Source organism: Pseudopipra pipra, chromosome W (assembly GCF_036250125.1).
Source record: "Pseudopipra pipra isolate bDixPip1 chromosome W, bDixPip1.hap1, whole genome shotgun sequence".
Taxonomy (NCBI): domain Eukaryota; kingdom Metazoa; phylum Chordata; class Aves; order Passeriformes; family Pipridae; genus Pseudopipra; species Pseudopipra pipra.
Window position 1 is genome coordinate 3,976,719 of NC_087580.1, and position 23,997 is coordinate 4,000,715.

Consider the following 23,997-nt stretch of genomic DNA (forward strand, 5'->3'; position numbering starts at 1 on the left):
TGGAAAGGCAGGAGCTGCTGGCAGAGCTCATCCCGCTGCTCCCACCCACCCCGGCCCCCCTGCGGCTCTTCCCGATGGATCAACTTCCTGCTTTTTCCCGTGTGGAACCCAGGACCACAATTATTCCTGAGGCTTTAATTTGGGTGTGAAAATCTCCTGCTTTGGGCAATAAATCCTGGCTCCCTCCTCCGGCATCCGGCAGTTCCTCTGTGGGAACCAGGAATAGGAATGGGGACAGGGGGGCTTGGATGGGGACACTGGGAGCAGGTTAGGGACAGCAGGAATGGGAATGGGAACTCCAGGAATGGGAATGGGGACATTGGGAGCAGGTTGGAGTTACCAGGAATGGGAATGGGGACACCGTGAGACAATGGGGAAAGGGATGGGGACACCAGGAGCAGGATGGGAAGACCAGGGGAAGGTTGGGGACACTGGAGCAGGCTGGGGACATCAGGAATGGGATGGAGACGCCAGGAATAGCAATGGAGACATTGGGAGCAGGTTGGGGACAGCAGGAACTGGGAATGGGGACACCAGGAATGGGAACGGGGACATTGGCAGCAGGTTGGAGACACCAGGGACTGGGAATGGGGACATCAGGAATGGGATGGTCACACTGGGAATGAGAGCACCAGGAATGGAGTGGGAACATGAGGGACAAGGATGGGGACACTGGGAACTGATGAAGAGGAACAGAGACCCCAGACTCACCTAAACCCCTCTGAGCATTGAGGGCCAAGAGAAGCTCTGCCTGAGCTCTGCCCATTATTAATACGTATAGACAGATGTAATTGCATGAATATGATTTATCACATTTAATCACATATGAAACTTGTATAAAACCTCTGATTTTCTGTGAGCCCTTTGAGCAAGTTCTCTGTGGTCCAAACCACGCTCGCTCCCGACGTTGGCAATAAATCCCTTTGCTGTTCAAAAGATCCAAAACTCTCTGAGCAGTTCTTTGGACCGGGTTTTTCAGCATCACAGAGGCAAAGGCACAAACTTAGGGATGCCCTCAGAGTGCAACATTCTCACCAAAGCTCCCCTCTCAGCTTCCTTTACACTGACCTCTTCCTGCAAGGACCTCCTTCCCATTCTGCTGATGCTTCTCAGGTTGTGTACCACCAGAAAAAAACCAAATGCCAAGGGATGTGCTTAGATTCACCAAGGATACAGCCCACCAGAATTAACATCTGATTCAGACTGGCAGGAAAATGCTCACCTGGCTCCTCTGCCCCCCAGTGCCCAAAGCCCACCCCACAGCTTGCATCCCACCTGGAAAGAACAAAAAGACGCTCACAGAACGACCTTTGAAGAGAAGTGCCTGTCAGAACTGCAAGGAGGGATGCACAACAATCTCACGTGGGGGATATTCTCTGCTCTGCCCTGCAGACCCATGTGCTGGGGTCAAAACACAGCCTCTCTGCTTCCCTCTCCTGAGGGACTTGTTCTTAGACATCCCTTTCCCCTTCCAGCAATTCCCAAGCCTGGACCCGGCTCTTATCCCCTCTCTGGCTCAGAGCCCTCAACTTCTCTTGCAGAGAGCTGGGCCTGTCAACCCACCTGCCAAAAGCACGGCCCTTGGGCTGCCTCGGAGGTTCCTGCAGTCGCCCCAGGCCCTGCCCAAGGCCCTCCCATCAGGGGCTGGGCCCTGGGGGCCGGGGGAGAACCCACCCGCGGCTTGGCCGTTCTTGCCCAGCCCTGCTCTGGCCCAGCCTCCTCCCCCTGCACACTCCCCACTGCCACAGCCTGTGCTGGGGCAGCAGTTCCTTCCTGGGCCCTTTCCAGCTGCCCCCATGAGGACACTTCCATTTTCTGGGCCAGGCCCCAGAGGCAATCCCAGCCAGTCCTGCCCCTCGTCCCCAGCCCGGCTCACTGACTCCTGGGGGCCCCTGGAAGCCAAGAGCCAAAGGCCGACCCCCCCAGAGTGCAGCCCCACCCATCTGCACTGGGGCCCCAGGGCTTCCCTTTCCCAAGCAGCCCCTGCAAAGCCTTGTCAGAGAGAAAACTGGGTGACCCGAGTCCTGGATGCTTTTAGGAAAGAGGTCTTAACATTTCTTGAAGAATGGAGGGGGGTGACTTTTTTATTCTTGACCTTTCCAGTTCTCCATTTGGGGGCAGGATGTCCTCTGGGCCAAGGTTTTGTTCCCTTTGCAGTGAGTGCAGCCTCAGAGGGCTGAGCCCTCTCTGGCTGGGCTTGGCCTCTCCTGCAGAGACTCAGGCCTGGCTGGGCTGCCCCAGGCAGACGCTGCAGGAAGAAGAGCTCAGGCCGCCTGGCTCTGGTGTCCCTTGGGCTCAGCCTGTGCCCCATTGCTGGGCAATGGCTGAGCCCCACCTCTGCCTCGGGGCCTTGGCCAAAGGGCTGGCAAGGAAGAGGCCCAGCAGCCTTGGGGCCTGCCCAGCTTTCCTCCTCCCTGGGGGCTCTCAGTCCTCCCCTGACACCGTGTGGGCCCAAGGCCTTGCTGGCTTCGGGCTCACGGCCCGCCGGCCCCATCCCAGCGGCCTGACCCCCCTCCTTCCCCTCTCTCCAGCCTCTCCTGCCTTTTCTGGCAAGGGGCCATCCAAGGAAAACCCCGGTTCTCAGCAATGGCACCTGTGGCACGGCTGCAAGGCTCGAGTGGGCCAGGCAAGAGCAGGAGCACCGAGAGCCTGAGGAGCCAGGAGATGCCCTGGCTGGGCATCTTGCTGCTGCGGGACGAGCTGACACCTCTGCACAGTCTCTGCCCGTCCCTGCCAGCCGACTTCTGCCCAGGCTCTGGGCACGGGGACGCAGCGCTGACAGTTTTCAGCCACCGCGCTGTTCCACAGAGGCTGTGATGTCACAAGGCCCTTGCCTGGCAGCCAGGAGATGGGCAAGGCAAGGCAAGGACGGAGCCTCGGAGCCACCAGCACGCTGTCCCCAAAGGCTGGGCTGGCACAGAAGCCCAGAGTCCATGAGCTTGGCAGAGACTTGTGAGATCAACCGGGGTCCAGCCTACGCCCCATCCCCAGCACGTCAAGCAGACCACGGCACTCAGTGCCATGGCCAGTCTTTGCTTAAACACCTCCAGGGATGGTGACTCCACCACCTCCCTGGGCAGCCCATTTCAATACCCAATCCCTGTTTCTCTCCAAAAAGTCCTGCTCCTGTCCCTGACAAACAGCCCCTGACAGGCAGCTCCTTGTGTCCTCTTGTCTTATTGCCTGTTTCACAGCAATGGGAAGGACGCAGCGTGAGGCTGAGAGGTTTCTGTCATGGTTTGTGGGCTTGGGTGAGATTGGGCCAGAATTACAGGACACCAGTAAAATCTGGGCTTTGGGAAAGGTTGGGGAGGGTTGGGAAAGGTGTTCAAAGGGTGGTTTTGCCTGAGGTGTTAAACATGGGAGCGGGTCTATCTTCCCAATTCCCAAGAGAAGAGATCCCAGAAAGCTCCCCTGCAGGTTGTGTTTTAAGGAACAGGAGAAGAGACCGAGGGTAAGGGGTTTCTTTCCTGGAGGGCAGGGCTGTCGTTCATATGCAGGAGCCCGGCACTGAAATTGCCAGTCCCACTCCCCGAATTGAATAGGGACAAAGATTCCTGCCAGACAAAAAGGGCCAGGACAGAAAGCTCTTGCTGCCCATGGAGTGCCCAGGGTGGCCCCCAACTGCATGTGAAACCCAAAGGTTCCAAGCTTTCTTTCCTGGGGGAAAGGCCGTGACATCCCAAAGAGTCCCGTGGCAGACAGGTGGGGCTGCACTGTGGGGGTGTGAGGTGTTGGTTCTTTGGTTTCCAGGGGCTATTCCAGAATGGAGAGGACAGGCTGTGACTCCACAAAGGGGCCCATGGCACAGGGGTTGGGCTGCACTAGGGGCTGTGAGACATTGGTGTTTTGGCTTCCAGCAGCCATTCTGGAATGGAGAGGACAGTCTGTGACATCACAAGATGGCCCATGGCACAAAGGTGGGGCTTCACTTTGGGGTTGTAGGGTGTTGGTTCTTTGGTTGCCAGGGCCCATTCCAGAATGGAGAGGATAGGCCGGAATGGATAGGACAACAAAAGGGCCCAAAGCACATGGGTTGGTCTGCACTATGGTGTGGGGTGTTGGTTCTTTGGTTGCCAGGGCCTATTGTGGAATGGAGAGGACAGGCTGTGACAAGAAGTGCCTGTCAGAACTGCAAAGACGGGCGCACAAGAATCTTATGTGGGCATATTCTCTGCTCTGCCCTGCACATCTCTGTTCTGGGGTCAAAGCTCAGCCTCTCTGCTTCCCTCTCCTGAGGGACTTGTTCTTAGACATCCCTTTCCCCTACGCTCCTTTCAAAAGCCCTCCTGGCAATTCCCAAGCCTGTACCCAGCTCTCATCCTCTCTCTGTCGTCTTCCCAATCGCCTGGTCAATCCCAACATCCCAGGACAGGGATCCCAGTTGCCTGGTTGCACTCCCACCTAGTTCCATATGCTGGGCCATGATATCCCAGCACTGGAGCAGCCAGGTCAGCAGGGGCGCTCCCAGCTGGAGGCTGAAATCTTTTCACATCTCTCACAGCTCAGCCGGGGATGGGGATCGGGTGATTATCTCTGGCCCTGCCTCTTGCTCCTGTTCTGAGGGCTCTGCTTCCCCTTCATCCCTCACTCACTGAGCTGATTTGGTCTTGGATTTCTTCTGTAGAGGGGCAGCTGCTACTGGCACAGGTTGTTCCTCTGCAGTTTGAGTGGCCACGGCACCTCTTGGTCTCCTTTCCTCCTCCTCCCCCTGAGGGCACTGGGTCTTAGTTAAACAAGATTACAATTTAGAAATTAAGAGACTTCAGGTGGAAGTGTGGAAAAGGAAAAGAAGCAGCTTTTTAATAACAAAATCTGAATAAACAACAAATGGTGCTACCAAAAACTTTCAGAAGAAACAAAACAAAGTCTGAAATCCCCAGGTGGGGGGGAGAAACTGTCCCGGCAGTTCAAAGCTCTCGCAGCCTTGTGTGCTCACACCCAGCAGTGAAGGAGTCCCTTTTCCCTGGGGCAGTCCCCAAAGCAGAACACCTCGCTCCCAGATGGGTCGGGCTCTCTCTCTCTCTCTCTCTCTCCCTCTCTCTCTCTCTCTCTCTCTCTCGGTCGCTCTCCACGAGGTGTCCCGTGGGGAAAAAACTTCCTCTCAGGAAAAGAGAACTCGGTGGCCAAAATCAGCTCCCGCTCTGTCCGGTCCCGGACAAACCCCAAAAGCCCCCGAACAAAGGACCCCCCGCCCTCCCCGCGGCCACCGCGGTGTCCCCGAGAGCCGCCCTCCCCCCACTGCCCCTGCCCAGCGCCTGCGGCTCCGCTCCAACCCACCCCATCCTGGGAGACACAGATGGGAATGGGGGGGACACTGGGAAACAATTCCAACACCTCTTTTCAAACCTCTGACACCTGGTTCCCAGACATTCCCAAAGAAGGGGCTTCCCGTGGCCTCGAGCCAGGGACCGACCTTTGTATTGAACCAACTCCTGGAGAGACACGTTCCCATCCCTGTCCCCATTCCCATTCCAGGGGTTCCCATCCCTGTCCCCATTCCAATTCCGGGGGTTCCCATCCCTCTCCCCATTCCCACTTCCTGGGGTTCCCATCCCTCTCCCCATTCAAATTCCTGGGGTTCCCATCCCTGTCCCCATTCCCACTTCCTGCTGTGCCAACCTGCTCTCAGTGTCCTTGTTCCTGTCCCCACTATCCCTATCCTGGTCTCCCATGTCCCCATTCCCATTCCCGGTATCCCAATTCCCATTCCTGGTGACTCCAACCTGCTCCCAATGTCCCCATTCCCATTCCTGGAGTTCCAATTCCTGGTGTCCCCAACCTGCTCCCAGTGTCCCCATCCCAGTCCCCCCTGTCCCCATTCCTATTCCTGGTTCCCACAGAGGAACTGCCAGAGGCCGGAGGAGGGAGTAAGGATTTGTTGCCCAAAGCAGGAGATTTTCACACCCAAATTAAAGCCTCAGGAATAATTGTGGTCCTGGGTTTCACACGGGAAAAAGCAGGAAGTTGATCCATCGGGAAGAGCCGCAGGGGGGCCGGGGTGGGTGGGAGCAGCGGGATGAGCTCTGCCAGCAGCTCCTGCCTTTCCGCAGGGAGAGGGAAGGGGCGGATCCAGCTCCAGGATTGCTCAGGCCGTGATTCCTGCCGGGATGAGAGCGGGGAAAGGAGTCACCATGTCCCTGTTCCCATCCCAGGGGATGGAGCCGGCTGTGGAGCCAAGGGAGAGCAGGAACTGCTCTGGATTCCCTCCTGATCCTGCTCCGTCCATCCCACCCCAATCCCACTCCATCCATCCCACGCCAATCCCACTCCAGAATCCAGCCCTGATCCCAGTCCCCAGTTGCACCTGATCCCACTCTGGAATCCTGCCCTGAGCTGGAATCCCCTTCCAATCCCGCTCCAGCCATTAGGCCCCCCTTCCCCTCTGGAATCCCGGCATCCATCCTGGGATCCCTGCCCAGAGGATCTGGATCCACACACGCTGCTGCGACTCACTGGTGGGCGCGGGGTCGTATCCATTCCCCTTCCTCTTCCCTATGGAAAGAAAGTGGGATCAGCACCCGTGGCACAGGATCCCCGGAATGCTGCCAGGCGGATCCGTGCCCCTTCCTGACCCCCATCCCGGGAGTTACCGGATCGGAGCTTCCAGACACCGACTCCCACGAGGCCGATGATGATGATGATGGCAGCGATGACGGACACAGTGTCCTATTGGAACAGCTGGGACCGATTCCTCACTGGATGGGTGTAGCCCAAAACTGTGGATTCTATGGCCTTCCATGCCATTTTCCCAGGAAATGTTGTCAGGAGAGGCCTGAGATGTGGGGGGGATGTCCTGAGCACCCTCATAGCCTTTTATGGACTGAACATCCTCATAGCCTTTTATGGAATTCCCCGCTCTGAGGGAAGAACTAAGCATCCTTTTATGGAATTCCCCGCTCTGAGGGGAGGACTGGGCATTCCTACCTGAACTGGAGAATATATAAACCTGGAGTTTCAGAACCTTTTTACCACTTGTGGGATCCAGAGGAGGACTGCAGCTCACCGCTCTCATCCAGCCTGAGACCACCCCCCTCAACTGGACTGCAATCCCCACTTTTGACCAGACTCCAGCAGCTCTCCCACCAGCAGGTACTCTTCCCCTCTCCCTTTCCTTTGGACTCGGGGGGGGCCCAAGGAACAGCACTTTGTTCATGGCCCAGGGTGCTGGGTTCTATATTTGGGTTGTGTGGATAAAAACCAATTGCTTGTCTGTATAATCAGACTTATTGGGCAAGGGGGGGCCAAGGGGGGCCCAAGGGGGCTGGGCAAGGGGGGGAAGGGCTGCAGGGGGCGGATCCCGGAGGAGGAAACCCACCAAAAGCGGCGGCCCAGCCGAGGGAGGAGCTGAGCGGGAGCACAAAGAAGAGCAGCCAAAAGGTCCTGGCGGTCGCTCGGCAATGGCGGGGGGGCGAGAGCGGTTTGGGGCCCCCCGTGAGAGCCGGGGGGGAACCCCGGTAGCCGCGGAGTGGGGAGAGCAGAGAGGGGCGATCCCGGAGCTGCGGGACCCCCGGAATGCTGGAGGGGGGGGAGCAGAGAGGGAGCGCCGGGCCCCTTAAGCGGGGGTCCCACAGAGGGGGAAGGCCTTGGAGTGTGGAGAGGAGGGGGGGCCTTGAGGCGGGGTGGGAGCCGAGAGCGCCAAGAGGTTTGCGAGGGTGGGAGGCGAGAGAGGAGGGCCGGCCGGCCCCGGGAGGCAGAGTGGGGAGAAGTGAGCCCTGGGACCCCCCTGGCAACACTAAAGGGGACCCCGGAGAGTGGGAACCCCCCGGAACTGCGGGACCCCCGGCAGCCCGGAGAAGGGGGACCCCCAATGCAGGCAGAAGTGCCATCAGGCCAGACAGGGGGGACCCCCCTAACCCCAGAGAGCAGAGATGGGGAATTCTGGGAGGGGATTTTTGGCTGAATTTTGTTGTTTTGGGGGTTTTTATGGGCACAAGTTGCCCGGTGAGTCCTAGAGCTGGACTTGGGCAGGAGGAACCCCCAAGGCAACGCGCTCACCCCTTGTTTTTCCCCCCCCATCAGGATTTCTGCTTCCCAAAGCTTGGGCGGATGGAGGAGGAGGCTGCGAGGAAGAGGAAGATGCCGCGGGCCGCCCAGGCAGGTGAGGAGTAAGTCAGTGCCCCTTTGGGTCGGTCTTTTGTCTTTTGTGGCCGTCCTGCTGGGGCCGGAGTTGGGGGGATGTCCTTGGGCCTCCCTGTGGGCTGGAGGCAAATCCCCTGCCTGTCCTTGTTGCTTCCTGCCCCAGGCCCCGAGGTGAGGCCGGAGAGCGCGGAGGACAAATCCCGGCGGCAGAGCCTGGTGGGAGAGGCCGTTTTGAAGGGCTCCCCAGCGCAGGAAGGCAGCGGGGAGGAAAAGGGCCGGAGATGCCCCCACAGGAGGGGCTGCAAAGCCAGCCCAGGGGACTGTGAGGAGGAAAGAGCCAGCGTGTGCCGGGAAGGCGGCTGGAGCTTGAGGCGGAGCTGCGAGCTGGTGGTCCCTGAGCAGCCTCCCAGCAGGGAAAAGCCCTTCAGGTGTTTGGATTGTGGGAAGAGCTTCAGTAAGAGATCTGACCTCCTGAGGCACCAGCACACCCACACTGGGGAATGGCCCTACACGTGTGGGGAGTGTGGGAAGAGCTTCAGTGACAGCTCCAACCTCCGCAAGCACTGTCGCATCCACAGTGGGGAACAGCCCTACACGTGTGGGGAGTGTGGGAAGAGCTTCAATCAGAGCTCCAACCTCCGCATGCACCGTCGCATCCACAGTGGGGAACGGCCCTACACGTGTGGGGAGTGTGGGAAGAGGTTCACTCAGAGCTCCACCCTGCTCCGACACCAGATGATCCACAGTGGGGAAAGGCCCTATATGTGTGAGGAATGTGGGAAGAGCTTCAATCGGATCTCCACCCTGCTCCGACACCAGATGATCCACAGTGGGAAAGGCCCTACACGTGTGCGGAGTGTGGGAAGAGCTTCAGGGACAGCTCCAGCCTTTGCAAACACCGTTGCATCCACTCCAGGGAATGGCCCTACAAGTGCTTGGAATGTGGGAAGAGCTTCAGCACAAGCACCAAGCTGCTCAGCCACCAGCACATCCCCACTGGGGAACAGCCCTACACGTGTAGGGAATCTGGGACAGCTCCACCCTCTACACCCACCGTCGCCTCCACATCAGGGAGAGGCCCTTCCACTGTGGGGAGTGTGGGAAGAGCTTCACGCAGAGCTCTTCCTTGACCTCCCACCAACGGACCCACCGGGAAGAGAAGCCCCGAGTGCCCCGACTGCGGGAAGAGCTTCGGCCGCTGCTCCAACTCCATCAGCCATGGGAGGACCCGCGTTGGATGATCCACAGGGACCCCCGTTGGGCACCGACCTGGTGTGCTGGTTTAATGGTAAACCAGCAGGGGAAATGTCAGCGGTGACACCTGGAATGGGATGGAACACCTGGAAAGGGAATGAGAATGCCTGGAATGGGAATGGAGACACCTGGAATGGAAATGGTGACACCTGGAATGGGAACACCTGGAATGGGAATGGAGACACCTGGAATGGAAATGGGGACACCAGGAATGGGAATGGGAATACCTGGAACTGGAATGGAGACACCTGGAATGGGAACACCTGGAATGGAAATGGGGACACCAGGAATGGAAATGGGAACACCTGGAATTGAAATGGAGACACCTGGAATGGGAACACCTGGAATTGGAATTGAGACACCTGGAATGGGAACACCAGGAATGGAAATGGGTCACCAGGAATGGAAATGGGAACACCTGGAATGGGAATGGGGACACCTGGAATGGGAACACCTGGAATGGGAATGGGGACACCTGGAATGGGAATGAGGACATCAGGAATGGGAATAGGGTCACCTGGGCTGGGAATGGGAACATTGGGAATGGGAACATTGGGAGCAGGTTGGGGACACCAGGAATGGGAATGGGAACATCTGGGATTGGAATGGGGACACCTGGAATGGGAATAGGGAAAACAGAGGTGGGATGCGAACATCTGGAATGGGAATGGGGACAATTAGAATGGGAATGGAGACACCTGGAATGGGAATGGGAACACCAAGAACTGGGAATGGGGAAACAGAAGTGGGATGGGAACACCTGGAATGGGAATGGGGACAATAGGAATGGGAATGGGGACACTTAGAATGGGATGGAACACCTGGAAAGGAAATTGGTGACAACGGGAATGGGAATGGGAACACCTGGAATGGGAATGGGAACTCCTGGAATGGGAATGGGGACACCTGGAATAGGATGGGAACAACTAGAATGGGATGGGAACACCTGGAACAGGAATGCAAACCCGTGGAATGGGAATGGGAACACCCGGGCTCGGGCTGTGTCCCTGGTGAAACAGGAGGCCAGGCCCAAAAGAGTTCACTAAGAAATTTGGGCCTGCTAACAAGCTCCCAACAGCCAAGACCATCTGGGCTCGTTCTGTTCTACTGACTGGAGCAAAGCTTCAGAGAATAGAACAGGAACATGTCCTAGGCCTAGAGGGGATAAATTAGAGAGACAGCAGGATCAGGGAGACATTGGAATAGGAGGAATAGGCCGGGAGCCAGGGCTTTTTCCAAGCTTCAGGGAGCGGGTCAAGAAGAATGGAAGAGAAGGAAGGTCAAGCTGAGGAAGATGAGTTGAAGCCCCCAGAGCCATGGAGGAAGAGTGGAAGTCCCCTCAGGATTGAGGGCCAAGAGAAGCACCGCCCCAAGCCCCGCCTGAGCTCCACCTATACTCCGCCTGTTATTAATATGCAGAGATAGATGTTGGAATCACTTGAATATGCATTTAATCACAGCTGAAGATTGTACAAAAATGCTGATTTTGTGTGAAGCCTTGGAGCAAGTTTGTCCAGCGCGAGCTGGTTTGCTCCCAATGTTGAATAAACAAATACCTGGCTGCTTAAAGATAAAAAAGTCTCTGAGCAGTTTCTCGGACCGATTTTTCGGATTCAGCGCCCAGTCAGTCCCAGGATGATCCCAGTCACTCCTGGTCTCTCCCACTTGCTCCCAGTTTCCTCCATGTGGTCCCACTCATTCCCGGTTGCCCCCAGAAGCTTCCAGCATGATCCCAGTTGCTCACAGCCACTTCCAGTCATCCCCAGTGCACTCCCAGTTGCTCCCAGGATGATCCCAATCACCTCCTGCATGATCCCACTCACTCCTGGTATGATCCCAGTATGACCCCAGTCACCCTCAGTGTGGTCTCAGTTGCTCCCAGCATGGGCCAAGCTTCTCCCACCGTGATCCCAGCATGATCCCAGTTGTCCCCATCATGGTCCCAGTTGCTCCCAGTTGCCCCTAGCACAGATCCAGTCACTCCAACTATGATCCCAGTCTTCCCTCCTGACTGTCCCACTCAATCCCAGTTGATTCTCTTGTAGATCCCGTCACTCACAGTTCCTTCCTGTTGCCCCCAGCCTGGTCCTAATTCCCCTTCATGTAGTCCCAGTCACTCCCAGTATGGTCCCAGTTACCCCCACCATGGTTGCAGACACTCCCAGTATAGCCCAGTAGAGCCCTCAGCATGCTCATAGTCCTTCCCAGTCACTCCCAGATGCCCCAGTAACATTCCAGTTTCCACCAGTATGATCCCAGTGACTCCAAGGAACTCCCACTATATCCTATGTGGCCTCCAGTTGCTCCCAGTAGCGCTCAGTGTGGTCCCAGTTGCTCCCAGTGTGATCCCTGTTGCCCTAGTTCTGGTCCTGGAGGGTCCCAGTGTGCTCAGATCCTACTCCTGGGGAGTCCTGCTGGGTCCCAGTCCTGGTCCCGATGTATCCCGGTGTCCCAGTCCATCCCAGTCCATCCCAGTCTTTCTCAGTCCGTCCCAGTCCATCCCAGCCCATCCCAGTCTCTCCCAGTCCATCCCAGTCCATCCCAGTCTATCCCAGTCCCTTCCCAGCAGCCGCCGCCGTTTCCCGGGTCCTGCCCCCCCGCCCCCCAAGATGCTGACGGGGGTCGGGGCTCCGTCTTTGCCTTCGTCTCCCTGGGCCTGCCTGGAATGAAGGGGCCGCTGGGACACTGCGGGACCTCCTGAAACCAAAGGAACCCGGGGAGAATTTGGACACTCCTGGAATCAAGGCACAATTGGGACACTGCAGGGCCCTGTGGAAAAAAAGGAACCTTGTGACACTGCGGAATTCATGGAATCCAGGGGCCTTTGTGACAGGGGGGCCTCATGGAACCAAAGGAAGCCTGAGGTGTTTCAGAAGGTCATGGAATCAAGGGGCCACTGGGACACTGCAGGGCCTCTGGCAATTAAAGGAACACTGGGACACTGGGGCAGGACATCCCCCCTGCAATGGCACCAAGACAATGCCCCATTTGCAAAGGGGTCAGTGCTGAGCTGAGAGGGGGCCGGGACAAGGCAGGAGATGTTGGACCCCAGACTGGTTTGACCCCAAATGAAGCCCCTGATGGTGAGGGAAGCCCTGGAGTCCAAGGACTGTCAGTCCATGGGTTTCTACCAGAAAGGGCCAGTCCCCTTTCCCAGGGGCAGGTTCTTCCAACAGAACCCTTCTTGGGGGTGTGTGGAGATTCCTGCCTTGGCTGGGGAACCCCCCAAGGTCACTGCTGGAGGTTGAGAGCAGAGATCTCCCCACGAGCGCTGGTCTGGGGGAGTTCCATCCATCTCTAATTAAGAATTATTGCTTGTTTGCCAGCTTTAGTAGAATTGCTTCAACAATTGCTTTAGTGTAGTGCCCTGTCCTACCTTATCCTGCACTACTGGTAGTTTTACTGTGTATGTTGTGTAGTAAATAATTCTGCTTTAGTCCTTTTGTCTGATCATTATTAGTAATAAGTAGTTCATTGATATAAATATATCTGCTTTTCCATCATTAAAACCTGTGGGGAAAAAATGGTTCAATCCCATCTCTATAATTCCTCAAATTCAAAGCATTGGTATAACCCAAGGCTGAGATTGGATCCAGCTGCCCCCAGGCTCCTCTGGGAGCAGGAGTTTAGAAAGCCAGGAAGTCCGTTCTGCACCTCGGGACTCCAGGGCAGGACTTCTCCAATCAACTTTGTATAAGCCTTTGTCATGGTTTGAGATAGTCCCAAAATCCAATTCCCTAGCTCCATCCCCCCTCCCACATCTCCTCAACCTAATGTGAGATGGGTTTTTCCAGACAAAACACACCAGACTCAAAGTGGGGGAAAGGGAATATATTACAATGACTATACAAATAAATACCATATCACATTATACGCACGATTGCAACTATCTCTACCATGACATATAGTATTTACAATGGACCAGATCTCTTCTCCCCTCCAAATAAAAGTCCAGGAGGGAAAGAAGGACAGATCCCTTCTAGTCCTTAAGCAGCAGGATCTTCTAATGCAGCAGGTTCTGTCTGTCTTCTCCACATGCAGCAGCTGACAGCTGGCTTTCTGCCAGCACTCACATGGGAGGTATCCAAGTCTCTCTCTCGGCCCCATCGCCTCAACTGAGGGGTCTTCCGTGGACTTCGTAACCCCAGACAAGGTCGTATCACCACGTCATATCACGAAGACACAGGGGGTCTCCGTGACGGTCTGGTATCCCAGGAGACTCAGCTCCTTCTTGCAGGGCCTCTGTGCCCTGTCTCTCAGGCTGCCACACTGGCAGCAGTGCGAGGGGGGGGGGAGCCAAGGTCACTTCCCCCCTGCATTCCATCTGGCCGTCCCGGTCCAGCTCCGGGACGTCTCTTGAGCTTCTCAGCTCCTCACTCTCTAGTGCTGCATACCTAAAACTCTTCTCCTAAATAGGAGTCCATGTCCCTCTTCTCCAAGAGGGTCTCCAAGGGAGTTTTGGGGAATCTGATATCAGTCTTACCCCAAACTCTGTGTCTCAGCTGCTGGCTCTCTTTCTCCTCCCTTTCCAGGAGTCTTCTCTGCGGTGCTGCATGTTGTTTCTGCTGCTCCTCTGGTTCAGGTCCTTATCTCTGGCTCTCTGCCACCGTTTCTCTGGTCAGCGTCGGCTGCTGCTCTGCGTCCATGGAGAAAACATCTCCCGGCATAACTACAGGCACCTAGCCCAGCTTTATGCTGTTCCAGGTCCCTGCAGCCCCCCAGCCAAGGGCTGGGAGGCCCCAGAGGGCCCAAGGGGCTTAGAGCCCCTTCCTCGTGGCTCTACAACATGGCCACCACTTCTACAACAACCAAAACTACAACTCATCTCTTCCGGTCTGGTTGTGATATGTTTACATTTTTGCAGGAGCGCCCATTGGGTAGAACTTCAAAATTTCCAAGGGTTTCCACCCCTTGGGGTCTACCACTTTTCTTTAGCCTCTGGGGGAAAACAAAGTCCAAACCACTACACTATGACTCAGTGCCGTCATCATTCTGCCAAGGATATCCTGATGAACCCGTCTGTCACCGCAGTGTCAGGTGATAGCCCTGACCAAAAGGGGACAGGGGGAGGTGCAGAACAACTGTCCATAAGTGTCCCTTGGCTCAGGGGATATGCAGGGCAGCAGGGATGCGTACTGGTCCCCTTTCCTCCTTTCCCCTTCCAGGTGACACTGGCCAAGGCCCCAGCACCTGCTGCCACGAGCTGTACACAGCTCCCCTGATGTTCAAGGTCTGACAAGCTTAATAAAACAGCTCCCACCAGAGGTTTGGTCTGATCCCCCTGATCTGAGGGGAAACCGTGTCTATGGGGGAGGAAGGCATGCTTTCTGCACCTCCTTTTTGTACCTCATCAAAACCACTTCAAGATTTGGACAAAAATCAAAGGATAAGAAGGCTCCTGATAGCCTTAAACAAAGCAGATGTTGGATCCTGATTGCTCCCTTTGGGCTAGAATAGTCCCATTCCCTGTCAGAAAACTGCCTGAAGCCAGACACAGTCCCATGGAGAGCTCAGCCCTGCACTTGGCCACTGGAGCTGTTCTACAGCTGACGCCGCCTGACAGGGTGGCAACAGAGCCCCTCTGCTCCCTGTAGCTCAAAGCTAGTGGGCTCTGGGCACAAAGGGGTGAGGCCAGGAATGGGCGGGGGAATCCAGAGCAAGGGGCTACGGGGATCGTGTCGCTACTCTGAAGGGGACCTTCCATGGGCAGTCAACGGTATTTATTTCGGAGCGGGCCGTAGGGGTGCGTGGGGAGAGCTCTCGACTCTGCAGTTCCTCACGTGTCTGACAGGGCGTCTTGGGAGGCACTGGAGTTCCCCCAGCTGCTCCAGATCCATAGCACTGAGATTTCCTTCTTTCCTTCCCGTCTTCCCTCCCCAGGGTCTCCTGTGGTGTTCTTCTGGCATTGGGTGTAGCAGGAGCCACCCCCAGGGCTCTGCATGGGGCAGGCTGGGTTGTGGCAGTCTAAAAATGTGTAATTAATAAGGAAATTGTAGATTTTGCATATAAGTTGTTGTATTGTATTGTACTGTGCGTATGTTCTGTCCTTTCATTGGTTGATACTTGACGCAGTACCGTATAGGGTTATGTTCAGCCCCTATCTCCTATGATTGGTTGTAATTTGCATGCTCCACCTAAACCCCATCTTCTGTTCCAGTGCCTTCCTTACCCACGTTATTTAAGGCTGGAGCCATTTTGCGCAGTGCTTTTTGTGCCCTTTTGTTCCTCCCTTTAAGCAGTTCAGTTGCCCCGCTACTTTTATAACAAAATCGCCTTACCAGCTGCACCCAGAAAAGTTGGGGAGGTCTTTATTCAAGCGCTGACCTCCGCACTGGGTGGTACCTGCTACTCCTCAGGTGATTGGACAGAGCCATTCGTTGGTGTGAGTTTGGCATTCCCCACCCAAACTGCTACAGGAGTGCCAAGCTATTCTGAGGAATGGGGAGTTGTTACGAAGACTTGACCGGAGCCCTGCTTAGAGGGGCTGGGAGAGGCCCAGCAGCATGGAGTGAGCCTGGCCAGTGCAGAGGGGCCCTGAGCAGGAGATGAAATCTCTTGCAGAGAGGCGCCACTTGCCACAACAGCAAACGGGGAAATCTTCCTCTCCCTTCAGGTCAGAGGTAGAAGTGGATGTGATCAGTGGTGTTCAATCCCCCTGCAATGTGGAGGTGGAGATCCAAACAACCTATAAACAGACTGGCTCGAGCAAGGAAAGGCTGGGATGCTGCGACAATTATTGTGGCATGGTACTAAGGCAGGCCTGGTAAATCCAGATCAGATGCTCTGGCACCTCTGTTAGGAGGCAAAGTCATCCCAAGGGCTGGAGGCCTCTGCCCAGATGATGTCAGGAGGGGCTGCACTCACTGGTGTCTCTGAAGGTGTGAATCTCTCTGGGATTCTCCTGGTTCTTGTGCCATTTCCCAAACAACATGGGCAGGAGGAGGGCTTTGCTGTCGCTTGTGGGAGAAACCTGCCTCCGGCTTTAGAGTGTTTTGAGAAAGTCCAGGTCAGACCTGCTCCATTTTCTAATGAGGGAAGTTGTCTTCCTCCATCGGCTGAAAAGGCCAGGAGCAAGTTACCATGTGTGTACATTCCCATACTTTCCTTTTGCTGTGCATAGGGGCTTTGGTCCCGTGGAAATGCATGGGGCAGAGGACAGGGGACCTTGGGATCAGGTGGCAATCTTGGCTACTGGAATGTTTCAGGATTCTTGTCTGCAAGCTGCAGTTGAGTGCGTCGTATCACTACTGAACCAGAGATGCTCCCCTGCCGCTCCCATCAAGTGGACTTGCTTTTGGGGGTCTTGTATTTCTTTCTTATTGTCTTTCACGAATCCAGGGAAGAATGTGTGCGATTTTCTGGTTCTTCCCCTCACCTAATCCCCTAGCTGCTTTTTGGAAGGCCTCTTGCAGAACCTGATCCTGAAGCAGTGCTTTCAGGGTTACCCAGGGACTCTGAGAAACTGGAGGGGGAGAGATCACAGATTCAGGGCTGCTTGTGGTCAGGGACTAACGGAATGGCAAGCAGCTGGCTCACTGGAGAGAGATATCCCATTTCTAGCTAAATGAAGCTAAATCTCTTATCCACAAACTTCTGATTCAAGTCCAGGCAGTTCTGTCTAGACTGGCCAATGGGGCTGATGATGCCTGAGACCAAATCTTCCTTCCTGGGGCATTTCAAAAGAGCCAGCCATACTGAAATCAGGAGCTTTTCTACATGTGCTTGATGAGCTCAGCTGCCTCAACATCTGTAAGTTTTCTTTTTTCAGACCCCATTGACGATGTGCATGGTGACCTCCTGGGATCCCATGGCAAAATGAACCTTCTTTGCCCCTGCGAGTGTAGCATCTTCCCCTTGCACTCCCTTCCTGGAGCAGTAGGTGCTGGCACAGCAGCCCTTCATCTCCAAGGAGTCCCCAGGGTTGTGAGGGGGGATGAAGCTAGGTGGACAGCAGATCGCAGTCAGAGGCCATGGAACAGGTTGGACATGAGCTTGGGGAGACCAAGTGAAGTTCATCCCATATTAAAAGCCTCTATGGCCCATGAGGAGACAGCGAATCTCCCTCTGGAGAGCCTAGGTCAGGAATATACCCGCATCCATCATCGTAACGTCTCTGCATCTTGTTTGCAGACAAACCTCCTGTTAAAACTGCCAGAGCTTCCAAGCTGACTGCAGGCAGCAGTTGTAGAGCCCACGGCACCAGCTCATAGGTCAGCAAGGAGTGCCTTTCAGATGCTGTCTCTCTCCCTTGTAGATCTCTTTGTGCTGCCCCAGTCTTTCTGATCTGCCTCATCCTTGACTTCTCCACCCTGCTCCCTGCCATTGCTTGAGAAGGAGTTATCTGCAATGCCTTTGGGCACCGGGAGCCCAGAGACTGAAGCTTTCCAGCAAGAGCCCCAGGCCTGTACAGCAGCTGTAAATTTCCCTTGTAAGAGCACTCTCATCTTTCAGCCCAGTGTTTATTTAGCCTCATTGTCTCTGTTGTACAATGTGGCTGCTTCAGAGAGCCCCTGTGGTCCTTCCACCTCTCTCTGCCTGGCCTGGCTGTCCTCAGGGCATCTTGCCAAGCTCTCATGTGGTGCTGCTGACCCCTGGGCTGGTGTCATATATCTTTTCTAGAAGATGATTTTTTTCAGCAAACGCCCTGTGGAGGACAGCAAAGCTGCAGAGATGAGCCCACATGTCAGGAGAGAGCCTGGCTGTCCCAAGAGCTGGTGCTGATGGGGGCCAAAACTGCCCCTGGTCTCACCCCATCCCAGTCAGCAGTGGGCTATCAGGATTGAACTGTGAAGTTTGTTAACTCCTCGGCAGCATCCCTGTGGGGTGGGGAAGACAGGGCAGGGGAGCGGCTGGATGGTGAGAGAAGGGCTTCCAGGTGTTCTGGATGAGATGTAGCAAAGCCATGGGGGCCATGTGCTGCTGCAGCCCAGCCTTCCTGGGTGCACTTCAGGAAAAGTGTTCTAAGAAAGCCCTTCCCTCAAAGCAATGGCCTTGGGTTTTCTGGCTGCTTTTCCCAGAGGAAGCAGCATGTCAGCAAAGGAATCAAAGCTCAGGGGATTTCCAGTGAGAAGGACACTGGGAGGAGTTGGGTATGTATTCTTCCATCCCATAAAATGAGAACAAATGGGCCGGAGTGAGAGGTGAGGGATTTCCAAAGTCTGCTCATCTCTGATGTCTCCCCTCCCTGGCATGGAGGGATCCAGTGCCTCCGGTGCAGACCCGAAAGCTGTGCTGCAGATCCTGAAGGTGATTGTCCTGCTTCTGGTCAGGACAGTGTTAATTTGGGCAGTATCCAGGAGGGGGCACAGCCAGGACATAGAGGTTATTCCTCATTTTGTCAAGGATGGGGGAAGGGGTCTCTTCCAGGTTGTGTGCGTGGTGGCAAAGTTGGGCACCAACTGGTGAGCAATCACGTGTGAGTCATTTGCCTCCCTTGTACACTCTGTTATTAGTATTGTTTCTGTTACTGTTCTGTTGCTGTACTGTTTTCTTATTTCATTGCTGTTTCCAGTAAGTTGTTCTTATCTCAGCCTGCGATCTTTACCTTTTGTGCCTCCAATTGTCCCGTCCAGCCTGCCTCAGGATGGAGGGGGAGTGGGAAGGAAAGGAGGAGTGGGAAGTGAGCGAGTGGCGCACGATTTGCATGGTTTCAGTGAGAACACTAAATTATGGAACACCCGTCTTAAACACATCATCGTGGCTGGGCTTCTCGAACGAAGATTTCAGAAGGCTCTATCCACATTTGTTACAAGCACGCTGGTGGCTTAGGAGGCCAATGCGAGATAGACATATCCGATTGCAAAAGGCACAGCAGAAAGACTCCCTAGGTGGTATATTCTGCAAGACATGATTCTTTCTGCCTTGTCTTTTCTCCTCGAGAGTGATTCTGCGTGCGTTCTCAAAGGAAACAGCAGCGTTAGAGATGGTGTGTCTCCAGGCCTCCCGATTTGAGGCCAGAGTAGACCAGTTCTGTTGATTGATATGGCCGAGGCTGAGATGTTTGTAGCTATAATTGTCTACAACGTGGAATAAATAATTCTGATTACAGTATTTTAGTATTTCTTATTTTATTATTTTAATAATATTTCTTATAACATTACTATCTATTGCTGAATATATATAACATGTAATAATGTATTATAAAGTATTACTTCTCTCTATATTTCTATATTATATTTCTATATATATTTCTATATTTCCATATATACTTCTCTCTATATATATTCTATATTTCCATATATATGTCCATATTTCTAGTAATATTTCTATATTATTGTAACTATCATCTACTTAGCTAAATCATTCACTCAGGTCTGAGAAGGCGTGTCGAAAACAAGGATGCCTTGGCTAATAAACGCAGTGCTAGTCTTCCGTTCTGCTTGAGCCAGGGCCATAATCCAACGCCATCATTGCCAGAGTGCCCTGAATGCTTGTCTGACGTGAATCTCTGGGGCGTGGAAACCCTCCTCTTCTTCTCTGAAGGGCGGTAGTCTGTGTGCTGCCCAAACTGGCTGTGGCAATCACAACCCCGCCATGTTGATCTTCTCTGCTCTCTCTGCCTCTGTCGGGTTTGCTCCCGAGCAGCCCGGAGCATGAGAGCCTGCTTGGAGCTGGCTTTGGAGGGCCCTGGAACTGCAGTATTCACTAAGACTTGATCACAACGTGGAGGACTTGTTCTCTCCCTCTTTCTCTTCCGCAGTGAGCGGTCACAGTCTGTGTACTGCACAAACCGGCTGCCAAGGTTGTAAGTTCCCCGCACAGATCTGCTTGGCTCCCTCTGCCTCAGCAAGGTTTGCTCCTGAGCAGCCCTGGGAGCGGGAGCCCACCGGCAGATCCTCTTGGAAGGCCTTGCAGCTGTGCTATCCCTAGGACCACGGTCACGACTTGGAGGACCAGTTCTTCTCTCTGAAGCGTCCTCATAGTCTGTGGTGTCCCCAGACCAGCTGCGGAGATCCCTGCCCCACAGAGGGAATCTGCTCCGGGACCGCTCCCTGCCAGTGTCCTTCATGCCCTGCCAAGAGAGCTGTGGAGAGTTCCTGCCCTTTTCTCCTGAAAGGATCAGAGCAGTGGGGAACCCCTACAAGTTCTGGGACAGGACAGTTTAGGGCCTCCAAAAGGCTCTTTTGGAGGGCTACTAAGACCAAAAGGCCAGAGGCGCCCAAAAGGGATGGATCCAGGTGGGATGCTTTGAGAGGGAGCAGCGTTGTGGCTGTGAAGAAAGGTGCGGTGTGTGAGGGACAAAAGAGAAATGCTGAGATCCCAGAAAGAAATCCACTCTTCCTCTGATGCCCTGACCCATGACCCCAAAGTTACCTTAGTCCTACCAGTCAGAGCCTGTGGTCCAACAGAGCCCGCCTGCTTGCTGCTGGCCACACACTGACTGAGGAAGGAAGGGGCATGTGATGGTGCCAGTGAGGAAGAAGCCCTTTCTCCAATTCTCAGATCAGAGCATCTGGAGAAAAACAAAAGAGGGATCTCAGTTTAGAGCTGTTGTTGCAACCTCCTCTGGGGTTCAGTCATTTTCTCAGAGAGGCTTCTATGACAGAGAGAAGACTTAACCAAGGACACTAATGGGAAACTCAGCTAGGGTCTTCCCACCAAGTTTGCCTCTGTCCCAACAAAAACCTCATCTCTATACCTCCCACAGCCTCCATTTCATAAATTCACAGACTTGTTTGGGTTGCAAGGGACCTTTAACTTTATCTTGTTCCACCCCGCTGTGGTGGGCAGGAACACCCTCCACTATTCCAAGGTTTCTCCAAGCCCTGTCCAACCTGGCCTTGAACACTTGCAGGGATGGGGCCCCCACAGATGCTGTGGCAACCTGTGCCAGTGTCTCAGCACCCTTACAGCAAAGAATTCCTTCCCAATATCTAATGTAAACCTGCCCTCTGTTAGCTGAAAACTGATAGCCTTCATCCTGTCACTACATTCCCTGACAAATGGTGCCTCCCCATCTTTCCTGGACGTCCTCTTTAAGTCCTCTTATCTACAAGAGTCAACATCAGAGACCAGGCAAGTAGCAGATTCCATCCGGGCCGCAGCCTGAAGCCCAGTAAAGGACAGACACGGAGTAGTTCAGATTTGACAGCACTGAATGATGCAGGTAGTAATTTCATTTGATGAGAAAAACACTCCGGAAGGTGAGAAGCACAACTGCAAATGAGGCAAAGGAAATGTATTCTGAACATATTTGAATCCTGGTTATTACCTGGCATAGAACAGCAGGTAGGCTTGCTGCCTGAGAACTGTGTCAATGGAACACAGCTGCACAGATTCATCGTCCATCCGGTACCACAATCCATTGCTGGCCTGTAAAAAAAAGGCAAGGATCTCTCCATGGTTTCTCTCCAAAAACACAGGTAGGAAACTGCCAAACCGAGAGCATGTCAAAACAAATGCAGTCCAGCCACTAAGGAGGCCTTCTGCCCCAAAACTTTGGCTGTCAGTAACACTGACAGGAAAGTTTATCTTCCCCAGCACACATTTTTCCCCATTGGGAAGGAAGTTGCTCTTTTACCTTTGTGTAGCAGAAATAGTGTCCTCCATGACAGCTGACACCACTGTGCACCAGGACAGCATATAAGGAGTAGAGGAGTGCTTCTCCATCTGCCTGAGACATGTATGGGCGAAGATCCAAGTACTCCGGATACTCTACAACCTATGGAGAGACCAAGAGGGCTCAGAAATGACCCTGGTCTGTGACATGAAATAGCCTACCAAGGGCAGGGGCCAGTCCAGGGGTATCAATCCATCTCTGGGGCTCATGAGCACTTGGTTTTCCATAAAGCAACATAACATCGTTTGGGTGGCAGGAAACCCTTCTCAGTCAAAGCAGCCCTATCAGAGCACAGTGCTTGCCTGTCTTCCCACAGGAACTTTCCACTCCCCAGAAGGGACCCCAAAAAACCCAACACAAGCAGCTTGTGACAAGCATACTGCTTTAGGAAATCTGCTTCTTGAAGAGAAAGCTGCACACCAATAGTGTACACACCTTGCTGATCTTGCCACCAGTGAAGCAGTCAAACCTCTTCAGGCACACAGTGAGAACCTTGGGTGCACAGTGGACAGTGAAACTCTTAGTGGCGGCAACATTCTTCTCACACCTTGAAACCAAGCACAGAGCACAGCGCTGAAATGCACCCTATCTTCCACCAAGGCAGTCAGACAACCTTTCTTGTCTCGTGCATCCTTATGCTATTTTAAGGCAATTCGGTGCCATATTTCAAACAAACAAACAAACAAACAAACAAAGAAAAAACCCCAAGCCCCCTCCCCCAAAAAACCAGACAAACAAAACTGTGTCTCATCAGTGTGCAGTAAACTTCCACGAGAAGATGACTTCTGCTCAATGACTTGTAGCCCCCTCACACAGAGTCTCGTGTTAATATGTTGTTAGTAATCATCTTACTTGCTACATTTAAAGCAGTTTTCCCCATCCGGGTGCTCAGGTGTTACAAAGTCCTCCAGAGCTGCAGTGAGGGATGAGGCTGCCTGGAGAATTGAGAAATCGGTGCACTGAGCTACAGCAAGTGCCCTGGCCCAAACATTTTCCAGGAGCTGACAAGAAAACCCCTGTAGCTGATGCTGAGGAGACCCGCCATGAATCTGCAAGCTGTATCCAGAAGGAGCCAGAAAGAGAGTGTGGTGCTGAACATTTCCCCTGTCCCAGAGGTTCTCAGGGGCAATCAAGAGCTCCCTCTCTGTATCACCTGCCATTGAGCTACTGATGTTATGTAGGGTCATCAGTAGTGAAAACAATCCAACCCATCAGCCTGGAAGCCAGACAGGTGTTGAAGGAGGGCAAAGGAAAGAAGGATGAGGCTATGTCAAGGGTGCAGAGCGCATAATGGGTGCTTGTCCAGCTTCAAGCCAGCACCTACAGAGAGACCAGTGCCATGGCCTCTGCAGGAGGACAACATCCCTTCCCCTTCCCATCCACGACCAAGACCTCTTGTGTTCACAGTATATGCTTTCAGGACAAATGTGTTGACTCTGAAAAGCCTTGCCATGTCTTGAAGCACAACTGCAAAACCTCTTACTTTGATATCCAAGGGGACATCCAGGAAGGCCTCATAGGAATCAGAAATGGCTTTGCAGCTGAAGCAGATGACTGGAAGGAAAAATCAAAATGCCGAGCAATGGTGAGCTGAACGATGGTACTGCTTTGTGCTCATTGTACCTGTCCTGCTAGTCCCAGGGCCAGCTGTTGGGCACAGGCAGACAGAAGGGCACAGGCAGTGCCAAGGAGAGCAGCTGTTGTAGAAACATACCTCTGGATCTCAGAAAGCCTCCAAATATTTGATGGACAATGGTAGTAGATTGAGATGATATGTCCAAGCTGGAAACAAGTCGTAAGACAGAGCATTACTTCCTCCAAGCCCCGGCTGTAGGTTTTCCTTGATGAGGCCACATCAAGGAGTCCAAAGGGCTCAGAACTTTGTAAAGGTAACTTGCTTGTGCTTACTCGTTGCTTGCACTCAGACAAGCTCTCTGCATGGCGTTGACAGTACAGCATAAGAAGTCATGGGCATCTTCCTCCCTGCCAAGCTGAAAATGTTCTCCTATGACTAAGAAACAGGAAGTTAGTAGTTGTCTCCTACAGGAAGGGAAGAAAACCTGTCAAAGAACCTGAAATCACATACATCTGAAACCCCTGAG

The 23,997-nt window shown here is 54.0% G+C and overlaps 1 protein-coding gene and 1 long non-coding RNA gene across 2 annotated transcripts in view; both read right to left on the reverse strand.

Annotated features, from left to right (window-relative positions):
- Positions 1-5,880: 5,880 nt before the first annotated feature.
- Positions 5,881-23,997, reverse strand: part of LOC135404424 (class I histocompatibility antigen, F10 alpha chain-like) — a 538,949-nt gene continuing 520,832 nt past the window's right edge. Inside the window, exon 7 of the mRNA XM_064639162.1 lies at positions 5,881-6,102. Coding sequence (XP_064495232.1) covers positions 6,089-6,102 — 14 coding nt within the window. The 3' untranslated portion in view covers positions 5,881-6,088. The remainder of the gene's footprint in view (positions 6,103-23,997) is intronic.
- Positions 20,676-22,043, reverse strand: LOC135406502 (uncharacterized). Its single transcript, XR_010426300.1, has 3 exons — positions 21,857-22,043; positions 21,548-21,648; positions 20,676-20,788 (listed from the first exon to the last, which is right to left on the reverse strand). It is a non-coding gene; the product is annotated as an uncharacterized LOC135406502 (long non-coding RNA).